General features: G+C 36.3%; 1 protein-coding gene across 1 annotated transcript; it reads left to right on the top strand.

Moving 5' to 3' along the window:
• The first annotated feature begins 17,856 nt into the window (after positions 1–17,856).
• Positions 17,857–23,782, top strand: LOC128556662 (histone-lysine N-methyltransferase SETMAR-like). The gene is made up of 2 exons (XM_053542270.1): positions 17,857–17,906; positions 23,167–23,782. The coding sequence occupies exons 1-2, from the start codon at positions 17,857–17,859 to the stop codon at positions 23,780–23,782; spliced, it is 666 nt and encodes a 221-aa protein (XP_053398245.1).
• Positions 23,783–24,149: the final 367 nt, after the last annotated feature.

Genomic DNA, 24,149 nt, shown 5'->3' with positions numbered 1-24,149 from the left:
GTTCGATAACTTGCCAAATCGGCCCAGGCACTTTGGAATTTTGGCCCTTGAAACTTGTTTTTATAATCAAAGCACTGAAAGTCTGATAAGGCAGTCCGTTATAATCAAAGCACTGAAAATCTGATAAGACAGTTGTGGGAGACATGCGCTTTTCTCAAAAGCATCTCTAGTTTAAGAAATATAAATCATGGTTATTTACTTATTGTTCTGTTTATATAATTTTGATGGTATCCTCATGATGAGGATGTTGATGGCGACGTTGTGCTATTAATCATACCTTTAAACACAAAAGTAAAATATGATGATGATGGTGGTGGTGCTTATGATGATGATTATTAGTCTATGTATTTTACTGTACATTGGGTGATAATTACAGCAGTACTATATTGACCTTCCGAAACTGGAAATAGTTTAAAAAAATAATCATGCATTAAGTGTTAGATTGTGTCGCACTTTTTTCAGTATACATCAGTACAATCTTTTGCTTTGTTTTATTTCTAAGCAGGTATTGAAGGGAAATTTCTTTGGGGTGATGGGTAAAGAAAACATACAGGTGGACAATAAAAATTTATGCTGTTATTTGGTAAAGTTGTTAAAATATGTTATTTGGTAGCAATACCTGAAGGTAAGTAGTCAGGTAAAAGCTATATGTTATTAAACCGACGTCTTCGGTCTGTTTTGCTCTGCCATCTAAATCGGTTTGTGACCAAATTATCTATTTAAACGCTTGTTATCAAAAACTGTTTTGATGTGGTTGTTGTAGAAGCGGAGGATAAAATTTCGATGTTATCGAAACGTTGTTATTGGTCCGTTTTGTTCTACCGTATGTGATACAGACTATACATGCGTTTGTGTCTGTAATATCTATGTTAACGCTTGTTATTAAACTGTTTTCCTGCGGCTTTTGTAAATCAGGTTGTCTATGGAGGTTAAATTGATCGAACTGATTTGAACGGCATATGTCATACAAATTTTCCTTTCGAAATGCGACTTTGCTTATTCGGTGCTAGATGCTTCTTGTGCATGTATGTATTACGTATGAAAATATTTCGTATTATACTGCCAATGACTTAGTCGTAAGAAATAGCAATAACAATGATTCTTGAATATTGCGTCAGTATGATATCTAACTACGTACTACGGAAGCCCTGGAGGGACATTTATTACTTATTACCTATAATTTACAACTTTTAACTTATAACTTAATACCTATAATTTATAACTTATAAGTTATAACTTAAAATTTATAAGTTATAATTTATTAGTTACGGTATACAGCTGGCGGGAAATATTCGAATTATGCCCCTGGGGTGAAAAGATCGAGGCCTGCCCTGGGGGTCACTTGTTATATGAGTTATATAGGAATAAATACTTGAAAAATTATCAGATTATATTTCTTAGACAGTTTAATTATAATTACCTGATGACCACAAGCGATTAGGGGTTACTTGGCCGTGACCTTGACCTACTGCCCTAGCTACTTCCTTTTTTTTTAAATACAGCGTTGAAATTTGGATGACATATACAGTTTTGCACATCGATCTTAAAACTGACTTTCAGTGACCATAAATGTGACCTACTTTTTAATATTTTTGTATCAGTGTACCATTTTAAACATGTGGCTCATATTACTCAGGTGAGCGATTCAGGGTCATCATGACCCTCTTGTTTGAAATTTGGGGTTCGTCTGGCATTCTCCTATGATTTATGCTTAAAATTTGTTTTAAATATGAGGTTTAAGTTTTTATGCATAAAGGTTTTGTGCTTTTGTTTTAAAAGTTCTTTACAGTTTTGACAGTTGCTTTATTGTACCCCCTGAACAACCAAGTTGAAATGAGAAATACTGGTTTCAGGTTTCTGTCTGTCTGCCCATAGACACAATCTTGTGTGCACCAACTCTCCTCATCCCTAAAGAAACTTCAAACAAGTAATAAATACAGTAGTTGTGCATGGTGCATTCAGAGTTACTTGACTTTTATTTTTTTTTGTTAATGTAGTATATACATAAGAGTCTGCATATGCAAGCTTGTGCAAGCCTAATCTCCTGAACGCTTGCACACAATTTAACGAAACTTATGCACACAATTTAACGAAACTTAATAAAAGTGAAAAGTAGTAATTTTGTCGTGCATGGGGCATGTTAGGTTCTTTTAGACAAAAAAAATTGCACAGTCACGGGACTTTTTTTTATTATTTTTTGTTAATTTAATACATACAGACAGTCTGCATATGCAATCTTGTGGGCGCCTAATCTCCCGAACCATTGCACACAATTTGATGAAACTTCACATAAATGATCAGTACCAACCCAAGTTGTGCATGGTGCATGTTACGTTCTTTTAGATGAATATTCTGCAGAGTTGTAGGACTTTGGGGTTTTGTTTGTTACTTTACTATATAAATTGAGTCTGCATATGCAATTTTGTGTACGTCTAATCTCCAGAACCCTTGAAAACAATTTAATGAAACTTCACACAAGTGATCAGTACCAATGCTGGTTGTGCGTTGTGCATGTAAGGTTCTTTCAGAAAAAAAATCTGCAGAGTTATGGGACTTCCTTTTTTCGGCGACGCCGTCTAAATTCGTTTTCGTTACCTATGCCACGTGACTTCAGTTTGCAAATCAAATTACTTGATAACGCATTATAGATAATTTATCAAAATGGAAGATTTATGCAACACTCTGTCTGATTGGACGAGAGTGTCAATTTCTTTCACTCTGTTGATTGTGCTACGCTGAGTGAAATGTAGACAAAGCGTTTATCCTAAACGACGCTGTTAACAGTTTTTAAGCTAACTTTGGCTCAGTATATATATTTAGCAAGAATATTGATATATCTCAAAATGATAAGTAAGTTTGATAAATATGATAAAAACCTGTTCAAATACCAACATATATCAAATTAAAGAAAGAGCTGAATACGGTCTGCGTATCACATGGATAAGGGTGTGATAAGAGTCTTTTTATGTAGAGAAGTGCTTTTTAAAAGCTTTTCCTTGTTACAGTTGTCGTCTGTATATGAAAAGGTTTCTTGCTTTTGTGACTTATTCAGATTGCATATTAAAATGAGTACTTGTTTGCTTTGATTTATTTGTTATAAATTATTTAACTGATTTATTATATATGAATATTTTTCTTTAGTATGGTATGCAAATATTGAACTCAGTTGAAATCTGTTTTATTATATATATGCTATATAATGACTGAATCTCATTACACTGAAATGAAGGTACGCTGCATACAGTTTATCTATGTGATATGACTACGGTCAAACATTGCTTATGAAACAGAAATATTGAAATAATTGTATGTTTTGCTTGACCTTCACTTTTTATAGGTGTGACGTCATTGTCCAAAGATTCATGAATAGCGAATATGCATTTGTTAAAGCAGGATCAGTTGGCCTATTTTAGAAATAAATAAAAATAATAAATAAAAGAATCCTTTAATTGATTTTTTCTCATGTATTCTAATCAAACTTGATTTGTAGCATCTTTATTAGGCCCGCAGCCAACTTTGTTCAGCTGGGACATTTAACCCCTTTCAGGGGCTGCTATAGCTAAAACTAGAAATGCCTTTATACAGCGTCTCATGAACAGCTTGGTGGATCTTTGTCATACTTGGTCTGGAGCACCATTATAAGGTCCTCTTCCAAATTTATTCATACATGAACTTGGGCCCTATTAGGGACCACTATAGCTAAAAGTAGATATGCCTTTCTTCGCATTAACCACTAAAATGTAATGGATTTTTATCAAACTCGATGTGTAACAATATCGTAAGGTCTCCTCCTCCTTTTTTACAAATGGGGATAGGGACAAATTTAGCTAAAAATATAAACACGTTTAATGACCTCTTCTCATGAACCGCTTCATGAATCTTCATCAAACTACTGCTGTAATTATTCGTCTAAGGATAAACGAAACAAAATTGCAACCCTACGAAACCTTTGCGAAAAATTAAAAGAGAACCATTTAAATTGTTAAAGTGCGGTGTTTAGTTTTGCAATTTGAAAAATGTTAGATGAAAGATGAATGTTAGATGAAAAATTCATAAACTTCTTTCCTTATTACAATTCGCCGATCATCATTTTTAAAGATATTTCTTGTTGTTTCTATACTAAATACATACAGTCTACGTAATTATGCAATTCTGTGCGCATCAAATTGCAATGTACTGTGTCATTGGGCAGGGGACGGGGGTAGATTCATCACCTTCCGTCATAGCTTTAGTTTTGTTTTGGCATTGTTTAGGCGTGGAAAAACCCAGAATTTGAGAAGAGATGTGCAACTGCCGATTTTCAGATCTTTTTCAACCTATATGAACAAAAATATACATATTTAAATAGTGGCGGATTTAGCATTTTCGGGCTATTTTTGAAATTTTGGGATTCGTTGGGTATTATCTTATATTTATAATTAATTTTGAATATGGTATTGTTGAAGTTTTTATTCATGAAGGGTTGGTGGTTTTGTTATAAAAGTTCAATAAAAGTTTTAACAGTCAGTTGCTTTATTTTGTTTTGGCTCAGCCAGAGCTTGAAGTGGGAGTTCCTTGAACATGGAACACCATATTCTTACCATGTTTCAAATTTTTAGCTCACTTGCCATTTTGTGACAAAGTGAGCTTTTGTGATCATTTTTTGTCTGCTGCCCGTTGTCTGTTCATCCCTCAACTTTTCCTCCTGAACTCAAGAGGTCAAATGTTTGGTTCAATATCACCTTGATGATCTCTAGGTCAAGTTCATATCTGGGTCATGTGGGTTTAAAAACTAGGTCACAAAATAATATCATAGAAAAACCTTGCGAATACTTAAGAGGCCATAGTTTTGGCCAAAGCTTCATGAAATTCTGTCAGAATGTTCACCTTGGTTATATCAATGTAAAGTTTTAATTTGGGTCATGTGGGGTCAAAACCTAGGTTACTAAATTTAATCGTAGTAAAAAAAACTTGTAAATACAATAGAAGTCACAGTTTTGGTCCAACCTCCGTGGACTTTGGCCAAAATGTTAACCTTGTTGATATTTGTGTCAAGATTGAATCAAGGTCATGTTGAGTCAAAAACCAGGTTACTGGATCAAATGAAAGAAAAAGGTAGTGAACACAGTAGAGGCCACAGATTTGGTCTCCATGAAACTTGATCAGAATGTTTGCTTTTATGATATCTAGGTCAGTTTTAAAAAATTGGTCATGTGGGGTCAGAAATTAAGTCACTATGTTAAATCATAGAAAAATCTTGTGAACTCATAAAGAGGCCACAGTTTTGGTCCAATCTTCATGAAATTTTATCAAAATGTTTAACTTGGTGACATCTAGGTCATATTTGAATCTTTGTCATGTGGGGACCAAAACTTGGTAATTAGGTCAAGTCATAGAAAAACCTTTGTTACACAGTTGAGGTCACAGTTTTAGTCACATCTTGATGGAACTTGGCCAGAATATTTACCTTGATATCTAGACAAAGTTTCAATCTTGGTCACGTGGGGTCAATAAGCAGATCACAAGGTCAAATCAGAAAAAAACATGACCACAGTTTTCGTCAAATATTCATGAAACTTTGTCAGATTTTTCAGCTTTATAATATCTAGGTCAGCTTTAAACCTGGGACACATGGGTTCAAAAACGTAAAATAATAGAAAAAGCTTTTAATAGTCTAGAAACCATATTTTGATTCATTCTCTTGTAACTTGACCAAAAGTTTCATCTTGACCCTATATAGGTGAGGATTGAAAGTGGGTCATGTTTGGTAAAACAAGAAATGCTTACGAACAGCATAGAGGCCTTAATTTTGGTTCAATCTTAATGCATCTTGATCATCTCTTGATCATCTATAGAGGCCAAAATAAGCAGTATTTTGCCTTGTCCTCCACTGAAATGTCCCATGGCATTTTCGAGTTTTTATAGCAAACTTGCACACAACTAGTATCATTAGTAGATCTAGTAATCCAGGTTTACGTAGATAACCAGTTATTAGATTGGGGTATGTCGGCGGGCGGGCATCAAACTGTGGTTTCCCCGCAATAACTTTAGTTTAGAACATGGTATGGACACCAAACTTGGCCTGTAGATAGATTATAAGGAGACGAAGGTTGAGCTTGCATTTGGGGTCATAATGATCAAGGTCAAGGTCGCTGTTTCTAAAAACAGAAAAATTGGGTTCCACACAATAACGTTAGTTTACATTGCTGTATTGAAATTAAACTTGGCCTATAGGTAGCCTGTAGAAAAAAAAAGGTTGGGATTGTATATGGGGCTTTAGTCAAGGTCAGGATAACTTATCTTTACACTTAGAAAATTCCATGGTGGCGCAGTGGTCTATATCTATTTTTTTGTTTTTGTTTTGGTCAAGGTCAAGGTCAAAGTTACTAAAATAGATTTTTTTTTCTCGTAAAGTAGATTTTTTCTCTGTATGATTATCAAAAAGGTGATTTCCACTTTATAAAATTAGTTTGAACTTACATACTGTCACCAACTTTTGTGTACAGCCAGTATATCTGAAGAATTAGCTTTGGGTGGTATTTGGGGTCACTGTTACTAAAAATAGAATAATGGTTCCCACTCAATATCTTTAGTTTGAGTACACTTATTGTCAGTATGCTTGGTGTGTAGATAGCTTTTATTAAACACGAAAGGTTGGGAATGTATTTGAGATCACTCGGATCAGGGTCAAGGTCAGTGTAGCTAAAAATAGAAAAATGGGGTCATATTTGAATTAAAAAATAGATTTTTGTGCTATGGAATGGAAAGGTGTCGGTTCAAGTCGGTTCAAATCTCACTGCGATCCAGTTTCAATCCCCCTCCACCCTTCGAGGAAAGAGGGGTATATTGTTTTGCAGATGTCGGTCTGTAGGTCGGTATGTAGACCAATCCTTTTCTGGATGATAACTCCAAGAACGCTTGGGCCTAAGACCATGAAAGTTAATAAGAGGTTGGTCATCACCAGCAGATGACCCCTATTGATTTTGAGATCAGTAGGTCAAAGGTCAAGGTCGTAGTGACCAGGAACAGTAAAACAATTTCCGGATGATATTTTAAGAACGCTTGGGCCTAGGATCAGGAAAATTAGTAGGGAGATTGGTCATGAGCAGCAGATGATCCCTATTGATTTTGAGGTCATTAAGTCAAAGGTCATGGTCACATTGGCTAGGAACAGTTGAACGGTTTCCGGACAAAAACTCATGAAAGCTTGGGCAAAGAATCATGACCAACAGATGACTCATTTTGATGTTGAGGTCAGTAGGCCAAAGGTCAAGGGTACAGTGACCCGAAACAGTTAAACCGTTTCCAGACGATTACTTGATAACACAGGCCTAGGATCACGAAACTTGATAGGGAGATTTGTCATGACCAGTAGATGACCCCTTTCGATTTTGAGGTCATAATGCCAAAAAGCAAGGTCACATCGGTCCTGAACCGTTTAACCCTTTCCGGACAATAACTGGAGAACACTACGGCCTAGGATCATGAAACTTAATAGGCAGGTTGATCTTGACCAGCAGATGATCCTGTTGATTTTGAGGTCAATAGGTCAAAGGTCAAGGTCACACTGAACCAGAACAGTAGAACTTTTGTTTACAGTGAGCAAATGATTTTTGTTCCTTGTGCAATAACTAAATGCATCAAGCGGGGCATTTCGTGTTCTACGAGCTCATGTTTTTCTTTTTCTTTGTTTTTTATTTTGGTGACAAATAGGTCTTTTTAATGCCATTGGGTAACTAAAAATAGAAAAATATGGTCATGGTTGTAATAAAAAATATATACATATATATAATAGAATATGACCATTTTTAAAAAGAACCTGTTGGCATGGTGCAATTGGAAACCTGGTTTTCGTGGAATTTCCTCGTTTTTCGTTTCCCATCTTGATCTTGCCCGATCTTATCATGCATTCAAGGCATTGTTTTGTCTTGTCTGCATAATAGTCGTTCCATGTTTATGATTTGAACTAGTCTTGCACACAGCTTGATGCAAAGTGTAATGCACAGGATCCAGGTCCAAGGGCACACTTCGAAGGATAAAAATTTGGTCATTTTTGTGTCCAGGCCATAACTTCATGCATGAAGGGAACCTGAGATAACTTGGCACAAATGTTCACTATGATGAGGTAGTTTGAAATGTACAAGACTCATGTCTCTAAGTCTTAACTTCAAGGTCACATTTAGAGGCCAAATTTTGAATGAATTGGTTTCGGTCCGCATCACAACTTCCTCATGCATAAAGGGGATCTGAAATAACTTGGCAATGCGCCATGCCTACTTCCAAGGTCAAGGTCACATTTAGAGATCAAAGGTCAAAAGTCAGATTTCATTATTACAAAGAATAACATAGCACCAGGTAGATGAAAATTATAGAAAATTTGTGGGGATTTGAATGAGGGGGTTGGGAATATAGAGGAAGGGACAAATAGCTCTGTAGTTGAAATTTTGTAGTTTGTTCGGTGGCAGTTTTGTTTTCTGCTTTCGGTGTTAACAACTCCACACTTACAGTTACTAGTATTTATTTTTATTCTTTAAGAAGGATGCCTGGCGATTTTTAGAAAGTGCTCAGTATCAACAGTTTTCCAAAGAAAGAAAACATTTCCAGAATTATATTACTCAGGAAGTTTCTCTAATTTGGTGCAAAGAAATTGATATACAATTTTTTAAAATGGCATGCATATAAAAACTGAAAATGACCACCGTGACTTTGAGGTCCTATTCTGCAGTTAAAGTAATACAAGAAACTTAACGTTCCTGCATGTAAGACTAAAGATGTTTAAGATCTAACCATTTTATGACATTTTCCAGATTATATTACACATACACAATATCATATTTATAGTGATAACTACGTCCCAAAACACTATGGTTATCGTGAATAGGTTTCATTTGATGAACATAGTCTATTCGTTTTACCCCATCATATTTCTTGTTCGTATAGACTGATCAGTTCTTCATATAACTTGAAACCATCATCTGCGTTGCACGGAGCCTGAAGATCTGGTTTAAGGATATATGCTAGTTCACGAAACTCTGCACAACCTTTTTGTTTTGGCGAAGTATACATTTCTTGACAAAGAATTAAATCAACGACATCAACGTTTTTACCCATTTCATATCCACCAAACAATTCGGGAACGTTAAACAAGATTTCGGGTTTACCTGAGGGAAGCTCGTTTACACTTTTCTGAGGCCGAATATTGTGCAAATTCCAGTGCTGTGCTATCCGGTCAAGTTCTGCTTGCAGCACATCCATAAGACAAAATCTGACGCATTTTATGTGACTCGGATTGAGTGCGTTAAATCTGCCCGAATCTCGGAAATCGTTTAGTTTATTTATCCACCAGTGTATACCTTGGCGTCTAAGGTAGCTCCACTAGGCTTCAATTCGTTGATTGGAAGTACTTCTCCCGAACATAAAGCTCTTGATTCCCGCCATGGTGTCATTGTGACTCAGTCGAAGTAAAGGCTGTATGTAACTGAGGTACGTGTTTTCAGTGCCGCAGTCAGCTCTGATAATCCGTGGAGCACGCGTCAAACTCTTTACTGTTTCCAGATAATAATTTGCAATGCATTTCGGGTCGTTGTTACTTGCTCCAACCTCTATTCACATTATTCTGCAACTTTACCCATCTATTGCTGCATGAATGCATAAACCAGATTGTTTAAGATTGTCGTATCCGTCGACATGCCAAATATAATTTGGACTTTGTGCACAGTATCTTCTTCTGTTTAGCCTGTGAGCCCTTCTCAAGCTTACTCCCTCAGGGTCTGTTTCTTTCATCAACCTCATAACATCAGTTCTCTTAACTTTCAATTTATAATCGTACATTAATCGACGCCACATACTTCTACAACCAACACAATTTCTACTGAGTTAGAGTTCCTTTTCTATCAAGTCTTTTACTTCTTCTAGCCGCTTATACACATCCCCACGGCGACGCAAATTATTTGCTTTCAATATTCGTTTTAATTGTCGAATACTTATTTTAATATTGTGTTGTCATAACAGTATAAGAGCAATTTCAAAGTATCTAAAACCAGCGTAAAAGTATTCTTTCACCAGTGTAAGTGTAGACTGCGTATTTCGACTTGCTGGCGGCAAATATGGAGGCGCGACAGCTCCTACATTACCTATGGTCCTCATCATAACTGTCGAAAAATGTACAATCACAGCACTCCGAAGCATTTTTCCAATTACTTGTACATGTATCTGCAATTTAAAATAATAGTTTTAGACACTTACACATAAACGACAGATAGTCTATGCATTTATCCCTTTCGTTCAGCAGTACGGCCATCTATTCATAAGCATTTTCTATTAGGTTTTCGTTCAGTTGTTATGACTACATCTTATACGGTAGCTTAACTATATTATTATTTATAACTTATTATCTATTACCTTTTATTTATTATTTATAATTTATTAGTTATTATTTATAACTTACTAGTTATTATTTATTACTTATTATTTATAACTTATTAGTTATATCTTATTCCTTATCATTTGTTACGTAGAACCTATTACATGTACATATAACTTACAATGCATGTCTCGTCTTCTGTCTTGTCTTGTGTCTCATTTCTTGTCTTTTCATGCCTAATGTCTTGTTTTGTGTCTAATCTTGTCTTGTCTGGTGCCTTGTTTTGCATCTTGTGTTTGGTTCTTACGCTTGGCTTCTGTCTTGTACTGTGTCTTTTATTTTGTCATGTGTCTTTTCCAGTTTTGTGTCTTGTCTTGCGTCTTGTCATGAGTAATGTATTTAATCAATATTTACACTGTATGTTTTCAACTGATATATGATTAAAAGTAAACAAATTGAGGGAACTTCAATTGGGTCGTTCTTTATGGAATGCCTTCGAAATGTCGAACCGAACGTTGTCTGTCTCGTCCATTTTATTGCTGGTCTTCCCTTAGTCTTGAAGCGGATTGACCAAACCCTAGTCGGGAACTACTTTATTGAAAGCTTTACTGTAATTACCATAAGTTTTGGGACAGTAAAGATAACGAATTATTTTTCTTGTCCCAATATATTTTAGGGTCATAGTAATAATGTAGAAATCAGCAAAATCACGCAATTTAAAACCTTCTGTTTCTATTTTGCTTTATAATATAAAAAGTTATCCAAATAGATCAACGATTCATTCGAAAATGAAACATTATTTGTAATTAAAACATTATTCGATGGTCACAAAAACTTAAAGCAAAAACTATGTGTACCAAAATTTAGGGAATTCTGAATGCAAAGGTGTCAAAAAACTTATGGTAATTACGGTAAGTTCTTATATATTTCAATTCATACTTTTTCTAGGTTTTTGTTCAGTTGGTATGACTACACCCTATACAAGCAGCCACTGTGGTTTCATTTCATCAATAATCTGGACCAGTTTCAGAACATGTCCCTGAATGCCTCCTCTAATACATCCGCTGACAAAGCTCGTAATATTTTTTGAAAACAAATCATGTGCCAAACGTTTTGCATGCCCCTCGTAATACAATAAATTTATTTTCATCTCTAACCTAGCTGGAAACAACCTTAATAGACCACCTGCACTAGGCCTTTCTGATTTTCACGGGTGTCGAAAACTTGTAATACTGCCTGAATATTATTCTATGAATTGCTTTCTTCACAGTAAAGCATCTGGCAATAGACACATTGTCTGCGATATGAGTACCACTTTGACGGCAAATACATGTAGGAGTTTTTGGGGTCTATCAGCAACACGATTGTATACTTCGTATTGCTCTTTGTTTAATGGTACTGGTTTTACAGTCTTAAGCCTGAATATCAATTTTCACAGAAATTACATGGTATAGTCTCATGGGAAAAGTGGGCAAAATTACAATGACATTTGGGAAAAGGTCGCTCCTATCCTCATTAGTCACCACAGGCAGTCCCTTACCTTTCTACCTGATACAGTGCTGCCGAGATCTGATGGCACAATGATATTTACTAAAGGAATGAATGTCATATTTTTTGGTTTTACACACTTGTAAAATCCAAAACAGAAGTACACATATCCGATAAGGCCGTTATCGTAGATATGTGTACGAGGTTTCGGGTTTTACAAGTGTGTAAAACAAAACAAAAATATGACATTTATTGCTTTTGTTTCTTTTTATAGTCATTGTTTTCAAGTCAATCATTTTTAAGTATAAATAAAAAGTGAAAAAAGTAGTCTAACATCCGGAGCAGCACAAAAGTTATCCGAATAAATTTGTTTTTCACAGTTGCAAAAAAAATCTGTTCGCCAATCAAACTGAAGGAAACGGTCCAAAAAATAAAAACACATATAATATAAATATTATTGGGTCTTCAAATCATGGCAGTATCATAAGCCCTTGATAGTTACGTTGGAAAAAAGGAGCGAAACAAGCACAACACAAACAATTTAGGAACAGTTCAAGAACAAACTTTAGTAGAACTATAGTATCATCCCGCATGTCAATAACCCGGATAAACCGAACGCAGTCTAGTCTTACCGTATTTAAGTTACGAAGTCTGCCATTTTAAAACTGGCTTTTAGTCTTATTTAAACACTGCGACATACAGAAAATTTTATATGCGTTTCGAATATACAATACACTTCTTTAAGTCATTTTACTCGTAGTTTCATGAGAGGCTTGTAAAGTAGAAGGATTGCAAAGGGGTCACCGGGAGACCACTGGGTTAGGTCAAACTTGGTCTCAGATCACTTTGGGTGTGGGTTACATATAGCACCAAATACTACTTTTCTATAAACATTAATAAAAATATTCAGTATTTTCGGTTGCACATGTGTATTTATACCTTTTTTTGTTCCTGTGAATGTTAAACCTCAGAAAACGCCGCCTTTCGATGAATAGAAACGATGTACACGCCGATAGTCTAAGCTCTCAGTGTACTCAAACATAAAGATCTCCCGCCATAACGAGCAATATCCATAACTTATAAATTATAAGTTATAAATATTAATTAATAAGTTATAAGTTGTAAATTATAGGTAATAAGTAATAAATGTCCCTCCAGGGCTTCCGTAAACTGCCGCTATCTTAATGATATTTTTTCGTTCACAGTGCCAAATCTAGGGCTGTGCGCTTTGTGTCATTATCGTAATAATGAATCATTCATCAATAATAAAAAACTGTATAGTATTTCTGTTATTTAAAGATTTGAATTCGCGACGTTAAACTCATTTAAATAGATAAATAACTTTGATATTATATTTACTTTTATTTAGTTGCTTGTGCATACAGCTTCTACATCCTCTTATCACTGGCGTTGTGCTGTCGATATATGATATCATACCGGAGCTAAGGAAGAAGCACTGTCGATTCAAACAGTACACTAAGAATAGAAGGGCTGCATGAGAGCAATGTCGAACCATTTGGCGGATTGCATTAGAGAATTTGCTACATCTAAATATACACTGGGAGTGGCAGGGTAGCACACTAGTAGGGTAAGCAAAACAACTATTAAGTAAAATTACTGATCTATTCAAATATACGTAATTACATACTTGAATAATGGCTGAATTAAAAAGTACGTGTCTAATAAAGATTACCGCCTGATATATTTCGGATTAGATCCAACAAATTTGCGAGGGAAAAGTAACTGCTATATAGTGTTGATCAGGTAAAATCAAGAGAAATAATGTCAAATAGAGTTAAATATAGCGTATAATGCATCTTTGAAAGTAAATAATCCAGAAGATCTGATATTTTTAAAGAAATGAATGTTTGCACGTGGCTATTCAGTAATTGAATATATTATTCAATGTACCTTTCAATGGGCAAATTTTATTTTATAAAATATTTGGTGGCCCTCAACACACTTTGTGCATTTCGGTATGGCATATTGTATACACATCTATCAGCATACTTTAGGCAATCAGAGCAAAATCCATTGTCATGATGTTGAAAATTCGTTGAACATCTTGGCCTCGGATTTTCCGTAGCTGCATTTGCTAGCACAATGCATTCTTTCCCCTCCATTGTCTAGTATATGTGTGCTTATCATAAATAGAGCTTCAGCATCATAGCGTTGCCTATTTTGTTTCTATGCATTTTGGCTAGACATCTATCATTTCATGCTTTTTCATTTTTATGATACTTCCATCTCATACAATATGCCATGATATTTCATTAATTTCTGTAATGATATTATAATAATAAAAGTCACGGCCTTATCCCATTTAATCAGTATTTGTTATGTATTGTCAAAAGTCAGAAGCGACAGGCCGCTCTTACTGATATATCGTTTAAATCTAGGTCAATTCTCGTCATGGTTAAAACAAGTCTCTCGGAGTGTGGGCGAGTCTGTCGCTGATATTCATGTCCTACTGATAAAAAAAGATGTTTTCTTTTAGCGTTTAGAAGTAAATTTGACATGCCTTAGAGCGATTTAAAAAAATACATTGTGTCATTGTTTGGTAAATAAAAATTCAAATGTATAAACCTCCCTTCTTTGATGTTAGTTCCAGCAACTTCAAGTCCAATATTAAGTCGGAAAATCTCGAAATTTTTAGAGATCCCGAAGTTATTTTTATGACTACAAAATATTTCTAACAGTAATATCGCTTATCCAGTTATATCAGTTAGTGGTAATTATCTTCCAGTCCTGATAGGATACGGCAAAAGAATAAAGTTCAGGTACAACTATTTTCAACTTTATGTTTCTAATAAAAAGAGGCACTCGCAAATTTTACATTTAACAAAAATGGGATTTTCAAATGTTTAGAATATGTTTTCAATTTACATTGAGTTCTTGTAAAATACTTGCATAGTATATTGTTAGTGTGACAGTAAATATTAATAAGACCAAGAGTTTGTGGTTTTCAGAAGTAAACGTGTACATCAGTATCGTTTAGTATTATTATCAATTAGAAAATAGATCATCTATTTGATTTGAAAATTCAATCTCGATAATTTCTAATTTTCATATGACGCTAATTATGCCTTTCTGTTCTGCACTTTCGGAATAATACACAATCTTCAGCTATTTTCTGTAATTGGAGACTATGGGAAAATCACAATTTTGATGATATGTCCGCGAATAGAAAATTGTCTATAATACATATTTTAATGAAATTTCTCACAGTTGTAAATAAACACTATTACATAAATATTGCATTCCTGAGAGGGTGATATGAAAAATGTTCACCGCGAAATATATGAATATTGACCGAGGTGCCAGCCGAGGTCTATATTCATATTTCGAGGGGTGAACATTTTTCATATCACCCTCTCAGGAATGCAATATTTATTTTATTATACCGAAAAATTATAAGGGTCAAAGCATTTACTGGAAAATCAACATAGTAATTTATTAAACATTAAGGAGTAATTACTAACCAAATAAAGAAGACAGAATTAAAAAGTCTTTACTTGTTAGCACTTATAATTTGTGGCGACTTTGCCGTGTAATAAGACTTTTTTGATAGATTTAATCGAGACGTTTACATACTATATTTATTCTAATGTTTTAACATTGCGTCAATCAGTAGCGTTCGAAAAACGGCGATAACTTTCTTTTTTTTCTAAACGAAACATATAAGTGTGAGCAATCATTTTCTTAGTTAGATCATTTCCAAACTTATTATGGTAGTTTCGATTCAATATTTGATGAAAAATTGTTTTCGAAATATTTTGCACGTAGCATAAAAAAACAAAATTCGGCCGTGTTCGCACATGCAAGAGCAGCAGAAAAGGGTAATTTAATCCTAAAATATAATTATATAAGCACCTCGTCTGAAAACTTATCGATTCACTCTTTTAATCAATGCAAAAGTATCAATCTCTCAACGGGTGATATGAAAAAATAATATCACATGCGCAGAAAAAACAAAATAACGCTGTTGCGCATGTGATATGAAATTTTGGATCATATCACCTGCGCAGAAATTGAAAATAACGATTTTGCGCATGTGATATAAATCACTGGGGAATATGATATATTATTCAAGTTAAACTAATGGGAAATTTGCATTGGACATTTATGTGAGGTATAATAATATCTATTATCTGCTGAAATAAAATGAGCAGGTCCACGTGCATGGTTTGTTTTAGAGATGAATGAGATCCGAAAATATCAAGCTGACTTTAAGTCATTATTTTGAAATTATTTCACATGTCAACATTTTTTTTCATTTTTTAGCTTTAAGCTCGACTTTTCAAAGAAAATGTAGATCTATTGCACTCGTCCCGGCGTCGGCGTCGGCGTCGCCGTTAGTTAAAGTTTTTGATAAAGTCAAATATCTATGTTACTATCAAAGCTATTGACTTGAAACTTAAAATAGGTATTAACTATTAAAGTCTACACCAGGAAAAACAATCCCCATAAATCTTATTTGAATTTTGACAGAATTATGCCCCTTTTTAACATAGAATTTTTGGTTAAAGTTTTGTATAAAGTCAAATATCTCTATTACTGTCAAAGCTATTGACTTGAAACTTAAAATACTTATTTACCATCAAAATCTACACCAGAAGAAACAATCCCCACAACTCTGATTGAATTTTGACAGAATTATGCCCCTTTTTAACTTAGAATTTTTTGTTAAAATTTTTGATAAAGTCAAATATCTCTGTTACTATCAAAGACTTGAAACTTAAAATATTTATTTACCAATAAAGTCTACACCAGGAGAAATAATCTCCATAACTCTGGTTTGAATTTTGACAGAATTATGCCCTTTTTTAACTTATAAGTTTTTGTTAAAATTTTTGATAAAGTCAAATATCTCTGTTACTATTAAAGCTTTTGACTTGAAACTCAAAATAGTTATTTACTATCAAAGTCTACACCAGGAGAAACATTCCGAAAATCCGTAACGTTTGAAAGCTTCCCTCGAAAAAACCATCGGCGTTAAAAATGTTGGGATTATATATCAGTTTAGACAACGTGTTAACTTAATTTATAAAACTAATTTCAATAAAATACTTTAGTATCTTGTTTTTGGAACATTCTATAATGATTTGAATTATGACAGAATTATGCCCTTTAGATTTTTTGGTTAAAATTTTTGATAAAGTCAAATATCTCTGTTACTATTAAAGCTTTTGATTTGAAACTCAAAATAGTTATTTTCTATCAAAGTCTACACCAGGAGATACAATTCCCATAACTCTGATTTGAATTTTGACAGAATTATGTCCCTTTTTAACTTGGATTTTTTTTCACTGGCAAAGCTGAGTCAAGCACTGAGAAAAGTCGAGCGCGCTGTCTTACGGACAGCTCTTGTTTTAGAATGATAGAGACATTTTCGTTATTCAAAAATTGGTGTTCAGTCCTGTATGCATGGTCCCGGCTTTATTCTATATTATCCGAATTAATGATATCTGGTAGTGGGTGGTCCGTCTAACGAGGCGGGCTGCACAATTCCATGGACTGGTAACGACAATGTTGCAAATATTTTATGAAATAATTTATTTCCAGTATTGTCAGCAAACGGCCTGATACTAATACATGTTTTAACAAATATCAAAAGGTCTGATATTTTTAAACTAGCAGAGGCTAAGACCTACCATCACTGCATTGCCTACAGTATAATGCATGCAAGTGACCTGATATCGTTCACGAGGTCAAACTTTTCATCATGAAGCTTTTCTGTGACGTCAACGTATTTGTGAAAAAAATATTGTAGGCCTATGATTATGTATATTTCTGTTTTTACATCCATGCATTAAATTTATGCTTATGTTTTGCATAATGTGACACATTATATAAATATAGTGTACAACTGCATAATTTTACACTATATATGGATGTGTAGGTAGAAGTCTTAGCTTATCTGGACTACTTAGGAGTCCTTTTAGTGCCGTCAGTGCTCAGCATAGGTCTCTAATGGTGATAAAACTTGTCATATGCGGTATAGTGCTGTTCCAGATGAACCAAACATGGCCCAGGGAGCAGCGAAGGTTGCTCCAATGGTGTCATTTGACTCAGCGTAGATAAATCTTTAATCCCTACGACAACTATGACTGGTCAGAAAAGTTCATATATTTATAATATTACCGGAATTAGACCAGCTCGGACCCAAACCGGCCGGATTTGAACCAGACTTGGCATGTATCCTGTAAATATTGGCCTTCTCTTTGCAAAAAGGTATAATTTATTAAGACTCGACATCGGATTATGAAGATATGACAAAGCCCAACCCTCTCAACGCAGAAAGAAATAAGCATTTTTAAGTTTTCAAATATCCATAAAGTTTGAAAGCATCCCTCGAAAAAACCATCGGCGTTAAAAATGTTGGGATTATATATCAGTTTAGACAACGTGTTAACTTAATTTATAAAACTAATTTCAATAAACCGCCCGCTTAGCTCAGTAGGTTGCGTTGGTCTACGGATCGCGGGGTCGTGAGTTCGATCCTCGGGCGGGGCGTATGTTCTCCGTGACTATTTGATAAACGACATTGTGTCAGACATCATTAGTCCTCCACCTCTGATTCATGTGGGGAAGTTGGCAGTTACTTGCGGAGAACAGGTATGTACTGGTACAGAATCCAGGAAAACTGGTTAGGTTAACTGCCCGCCGTTACATAACTGAAATACTGTTGAAAAATGGCGTTAAACCCAAAACAAACAAACAAAAATTTCAATAAAATACTTTAGTATCTTGTTTTTGGAACATTCTATAATGATATGAATTTAATGAAAAACACGGACTTTTTCCGTACTGAAAAGAACGGTAATGCAGCTTTTATTCTAAATTGCGTTTATTTTATACGAAATTTTAGATATTACCATGTACTATCGAAAGAAGTTTTAAATTTATGTAAAGCCAATAAATATTTCATAAACCATTTACCTTACTTTACGGCTAAACTTTAAAGGCAAAATTACCCAAGTTCAGCAAACTTTACCGACGGCATTTCCGTTTTTTAAGAAAAGTTTCTTCTTTATTCGAATCCACAGTATTTCCAAATATTTAGGAAAAGAAAGTTTTGTTTGATATGTTACTCCTAACGCCTTTTACGATATACTGAATATGATGAAAATTTTGAAAAAATGCGACCAATATATCCGTTATATGGTTCCCATAGCAAGTCTACATATCGTACGGACGGACAGATAAAACTAATCTAAATGTGTCTATTTCCGTAGAACTAATTATTATACACCAAAGCGTGTTAAATTCGAGCTTTAGCTGATGTAAATCATATTATTTTAGATAAAGAAGTTGTATTTTAGTGCATTTCTGTAGTCAAACATGGCACCCAAGTTTGAGCAGAGACGATCCTTATTGTCGGTTTTCGAACATAATCAATACCTTGAATAGTACTTGAATAGTTCTACACGAATATATAACTTTTAATAAAATATCTTAAGTATTTGTGTCGTAAATTTTGATTGAAAATGATACATTTCATTAAAAAAAATATGTTGGAGCGCGACCGGCCTTACCTAACCTACCCAGGGGGTAATTAATGTTGGGTTTTCATTACCTCTATTGCTACTGCGAATACTGCAAAATGAAAATGACAGTAGCAGTACCAGAATAAATAGCAGCAGTAGCAGTAAAAGAATAAGCAATAGCAGTGAAATATAAAAATCGGAAAATTGCCGGTAGCAGTAACAGCATCGAGCAGTAGCTGCAGTAAGCAGTATCAGTACCAGCAGTAACAGTTAACAGTAGCAGTAGCAATGAGCAGCAGCAGTACCAGTGACCGCCAGCATTAGCAGTACTAGCAGTAGCAGTGGGCTGCAGAAGTAGCAGTGGTAGTAGCAGCAGTAGCAGTGAACAGTAGCAGTAGCAGTAATAGCAGTAGCAGCAGTAGCAGTGAGGGTCAGTAGTAGCAGTACCAGCAGTAGCAGTGAACAGTAGAATTAGCAGTACTTGCAGTAGCAGTGGGCTGCAGAAGTAGCAGTAGCAGTGGTAGCAGTACCAGAAGTAGCAGTGAACAGTAGCAGTAGCAGTAGTAGCAGTTGTAGTAACAGTGAGCTGCAGTAGTATCAGTACCAGCAGTAGCAGTGAGCTGCAGCAGTAGCAGTAGTAGCAGTATCAGCAGTAACAGTGAGGTACAGCAGGAGCAGTGAGCTCCAGTAGTAGCAGTATCAGCAGTAGCAGTGATCTGCAGCAATAGCAGTACCAGCAGTAGCAGTGAACAGTAGCAGTAGCAGTAGAAGCAATAGTAGCATTAGCAGCAGAAGCAGTACCAGCAGTAGCAGTAGTAGCAGTTAGCAGCAGCAGTTTTTATTAATCCCCCGCCGTGGCGGAGGGATTACAGGAATGGTCTGCGTCCGTCCTTCCGTCCGTCTGTCCGTCTTTCCGTCCTTCCGTCCGTAACAAAATCGTGTCCGGTCCATATCTCCTAAACCTCTTGAAGGATTTTCATGGAACTTGGGTCAAATGATCACCTCATCAAGACGATGTGCAGAACCCATGAATCAGCCTTGTCGGTTCAAGGTCAAGGTCACAAATCAAGGTCAAAGGTTTGAGCCTGCCATTTTGTGTCCGCTCTATATCTCCTTAACCCATTGAAGGAATATTATAAAACTTGGGTCAAATGATCACCTCATCAAGACGATGTGCAGAACCCATGAGTCAGCCATGCCGGTTCAAGGTCAAGGACACAACTCAAGGTCAAAGGTTTTAGCCTTCCATTTTGTGTCCGCTCTATATCTCTTAAACCCCTTGAAGGAATTTTATAAAACTTGGGTCAAAAGATCACCTCATCAAGACAATGTGCAGAACCCATGAATCAGTCATGCCGGCTCAAGGTCAAGGTCACAACTTAGGGTTAAAGGTTTGAACCTTCCATTTTGTGTCCGCTCTATATCTCCTAAACCCCTTGAAGGATTTTTATCAAACTTGGGTTAAACGATCACCTCATCAAGGCAATGTGCAGAACTTATGAGTCAGCCATGTTGGCTCAAGGGCAAGGTCACAACTGAAGGTCAAAGGTTTGAGCCTTCCATTTCGTTGAACGATGTGCAGAAATTATGAGTCAACCATGCCAGCTCAAGGTCAAGGTCACAACTAAGGGTCGAAGGTTTGAGCCTTCCTTTTGGTGTCCACTCTGTATCTCCTTAACCCCTTGAAGGATTTTCATCAAACTTGGGTCAAATGATCACCTCATCAAGAACTCATGAGTCAGCCATGTCAACTCAAGGTCAAGGTCACAACTGAAGGTCAAAGGTTTCAGCTCTGTATCTCCTAAACCCCTTGAAGGATTTTCATGAAACTTTGGTCAAATGATCACTTCATCAAGACGTTATGCAGAATTCATGAGTCAGCCATGTCAGTTCAAGGTCAAGGTCACAGCTAAAATCAAAGGTTTTACCCTTTCACTATCCATAGCAGTGGCGGGGGATTTAGCTGTCTTTCAGACTGCCTTGTTATTATGTCTCCCCCAGGAGACATATTGTTTTTGCCCTGTCCGTCCGTCCGTCTGTCCGTCCGTCCGTCCTTCCATCCGTCCGTCCGTCCGTACGTCACACTTCATTTCCGAGCAATAACTGGAGAACCATTTTATCTAGAACCTTCAAACTTCATAGGCTTGTAGGGCTGCTGGAGTAGACGACCCCTATTGTTTTTGGGGTCACTCCGTCAAAGGTCAAGGTCACAGGGGCCTGAACATTGAAAACCATTTCCGATCAATAACTAGAGAACCACTTGACCCAGAATGTTGAAACTTCATAGGATGATTGGTCATGAAGAGTAGATGACCCCTGTTTTTTTTGGGTCACTCCGTCAAAGGTCAAGGTCACAGGACCTGAACATTGAAAACCATTTCCGGTCAATAACTAGAGAACCACTTGACCCAGAATGTTGAAACTTCATAGGATGATTGGTCATGAAGAGTAGATGACCCCAAATGATTTTGGGGTCACTCCATCAAATGTCAAGGTCACAGGGGCCTGAACATGGAAAACCATTTCCGATCAATAACTAGAGAACCACTTGACCCAGAATGTTGAAACATCATAGGCTGATTGTACATGCAAAGTAGATGACCCCTATCGATTTTGGGGTCACTTCATTAAAGGTCAAGGTCACAGGGGCCTGAACATTGAAAACCATTTACGGTCAGTAACTTGAGAACCACTTGACCCAGAATGTTGAAACTTAATAGGATGATTGAACATGCAGAGTAGATGACCCCTAACGATTTTGGGGTCACTCTGTGAAAGGTCAAGGTCACAGGGGCCTGAATATTGAAAACCATTTCTGGTCAGTAACTTGAGAACCACTTGACCCAGAATGTTGAAACTTCATAGGATGATTGAACATGCAGAGTAGATGACCCCTAATTATTTTGGGGTCAGTCTATTAAAGGTCAAGGTCACAGTGGCCTGTTCATGTAAAATCATTTTTTGGAAATAACTTGAGAACCACTTGACCTACAATGTTGAAACTTAATAGGATAATTGGACGTGCAGAGTAGATGACCCCTATTTATTTTGAGGTCACTTGATCAAAGGTCAAGGTCACAGGAGCCTGAACAGTGACTTGAGAACCACTAGGCCAAGAGTGTTGAAATTTAGCGGGATGACTGGACATGCCAAGTAGATGATCCCTATTGCAGCCAACCATCAGTGTCTCTTTGACTTTCACTCCTGACCCCTATTGGCTTCTTGCATATTGGACTTTGCATTGGGGGAGACATGCGCTTTTTTACAAAAGCATTTTCTAGTTTTTGTTTTGTCTTTAACGCCATTTTTCAACAGTATTTCAGGTATGTAACGGCGGGCGTTCAGTATCAGCAGCAGCAGTAGCAGTAGCAGCTGAAGCAGTACGAGCAGTATTAATGAGAAGAGGCAACTACCAGTAGCAGAGAGCAGAGCAGTATAAGTACCAGCAGTAGCTGCAATAGCAGAAGTAGGAGCAGCAGTAGAAGCAGTAGCAGCAGAAGCAATACCAGCAGTAGCAACAGAAGCAGTAGTACTACGAGGGTCATTTAATAAGTTCTGATAATGGTCCCATATCATTTTCATTTCATTTTGCAAAGTCATAAAACATGGCACGAATGGCCATTAACTATAACGCTATAAATTGACGTCGAATACGTTCATGCGCGTCATATGACGTCATCACGCTGTGACGTCATTTAAACGTCGCTTTAGCGTCGCGGTAAGTCAAGCTGAACAACGTGCGTACATAAAAATTTAGTTTCTGAGAGGGAAAACAGGAAAGGAAATCCATGAAAATTTATCAGAAGCTTGTGGTGGATCTGCAGTGTCACTTAATACAATTTATAGGTGGATAAGACGTATTGCCGAAAGAAATTTTGGTATTTCCGATGACCCCCGCAGCGGACAACCGATCGAGGCTACAGACAAGCTTCATGTTGAAAAAGTAAAGAAACTTTTGGATGATGATAGACGTTATACATATGAGGAGTTAGCTGAGGGTGTTGGAATTGCTCATGGATCAGTTCATACGATATTAACGAGGCATTTGAAAATGCGGCGGGTTTCCGCGAGGTGGGTCCCTCATCACTTGAATCGGGACAAAATGACAAACAGGGTAGTAGTTGCAGAAAAACACTTAAAGCGGTATAAAGATGAAGGTGATAGGTTCTTAAATCGTATTGTTTCAATAGATGAGACGTGGTTACGAAGCTATGAACCTGAATTAAAATCGCAATCTTCCGAAAGGCACACTCCTGGGTCACCAAGGCCTGCAAAACTCCGACGAAAACAGGGAAATCTGAAACAGCTGGCAATTATGGCATATGAAAATGGTGGCGTATTGGCCACAGACTATGTTTCCCTTGGACAGACAGTTAACGGAACGTATTATGCAAAATGTTTGCAAGAGAAATTGAGGTCAGCTGTACGTAAAAAGCGACCCGCACTCTTAATGCGGGAGTAGTGTTGATTCATGACAACGCGGTGCCGCATAAATCAGACCCGGTGACGTCACTAATTAGGGAATATAAATTGGAAATATTATCGCATCCGCCGTATTCTCCAGACTTAAGTCTATGATCCACAAATTAAAAATGCCGCTACGGGGAGTTCGTTTCAATGATCTAGAAGACTTGGAAGTTGCCGTGGCCAAGGAACTGCGAAGCATCTCCGATTGTTGCCTAGCAACGGGAATTGCGGATCTTCCGAAGAGATGGAATGCGGTTATCCGAAGCAGGGGTCAATATTTTGAAGGAATAAAGAACAGGTATGACACTATTTGTTATAATTTGTTCACTATAAGACCACTATCAGTACTTTTGGATGACCCT

Source organism: Mercenaria mercenaria, chromosome 4 (assembly GCF_021730395.1).
Source record: "Mercenaria mercenaria strain notata chromosome 4, MADL_Memer_1, whole genome shotgun sequence".
NCBI classification, from domain to species: Eukaryota; Metazoa; Mollusca; class Bivalvia; order Venerida; family Veneridae; genus Mercenaria; species Mercenaria mercenaria.
The sequence above is the reverse complement of the archived record's forward strand: the minus strand, read 5'-3'. Positions and strand labels throughout refer to the sequence as shown.

What these genes read in the sequence shown, in the direction of transcription:
- LOC128556662 (XM_053542270.1), top strand. Translation starts at nt 17,857, where the DNA reads ATGGCCCAGGGAGCAGCGAAGGTTGCTCCAATGGTGTCATTTGACTCA. An exon ending in ATGGTGTCATTTGACTCAGC is followed by an intron (nt 17,907 to 23,166) that starts GTAGATAAATCT and finishes TACAATTTATAG; the next exon opens with GTGGATAAGACGTATTGCCG.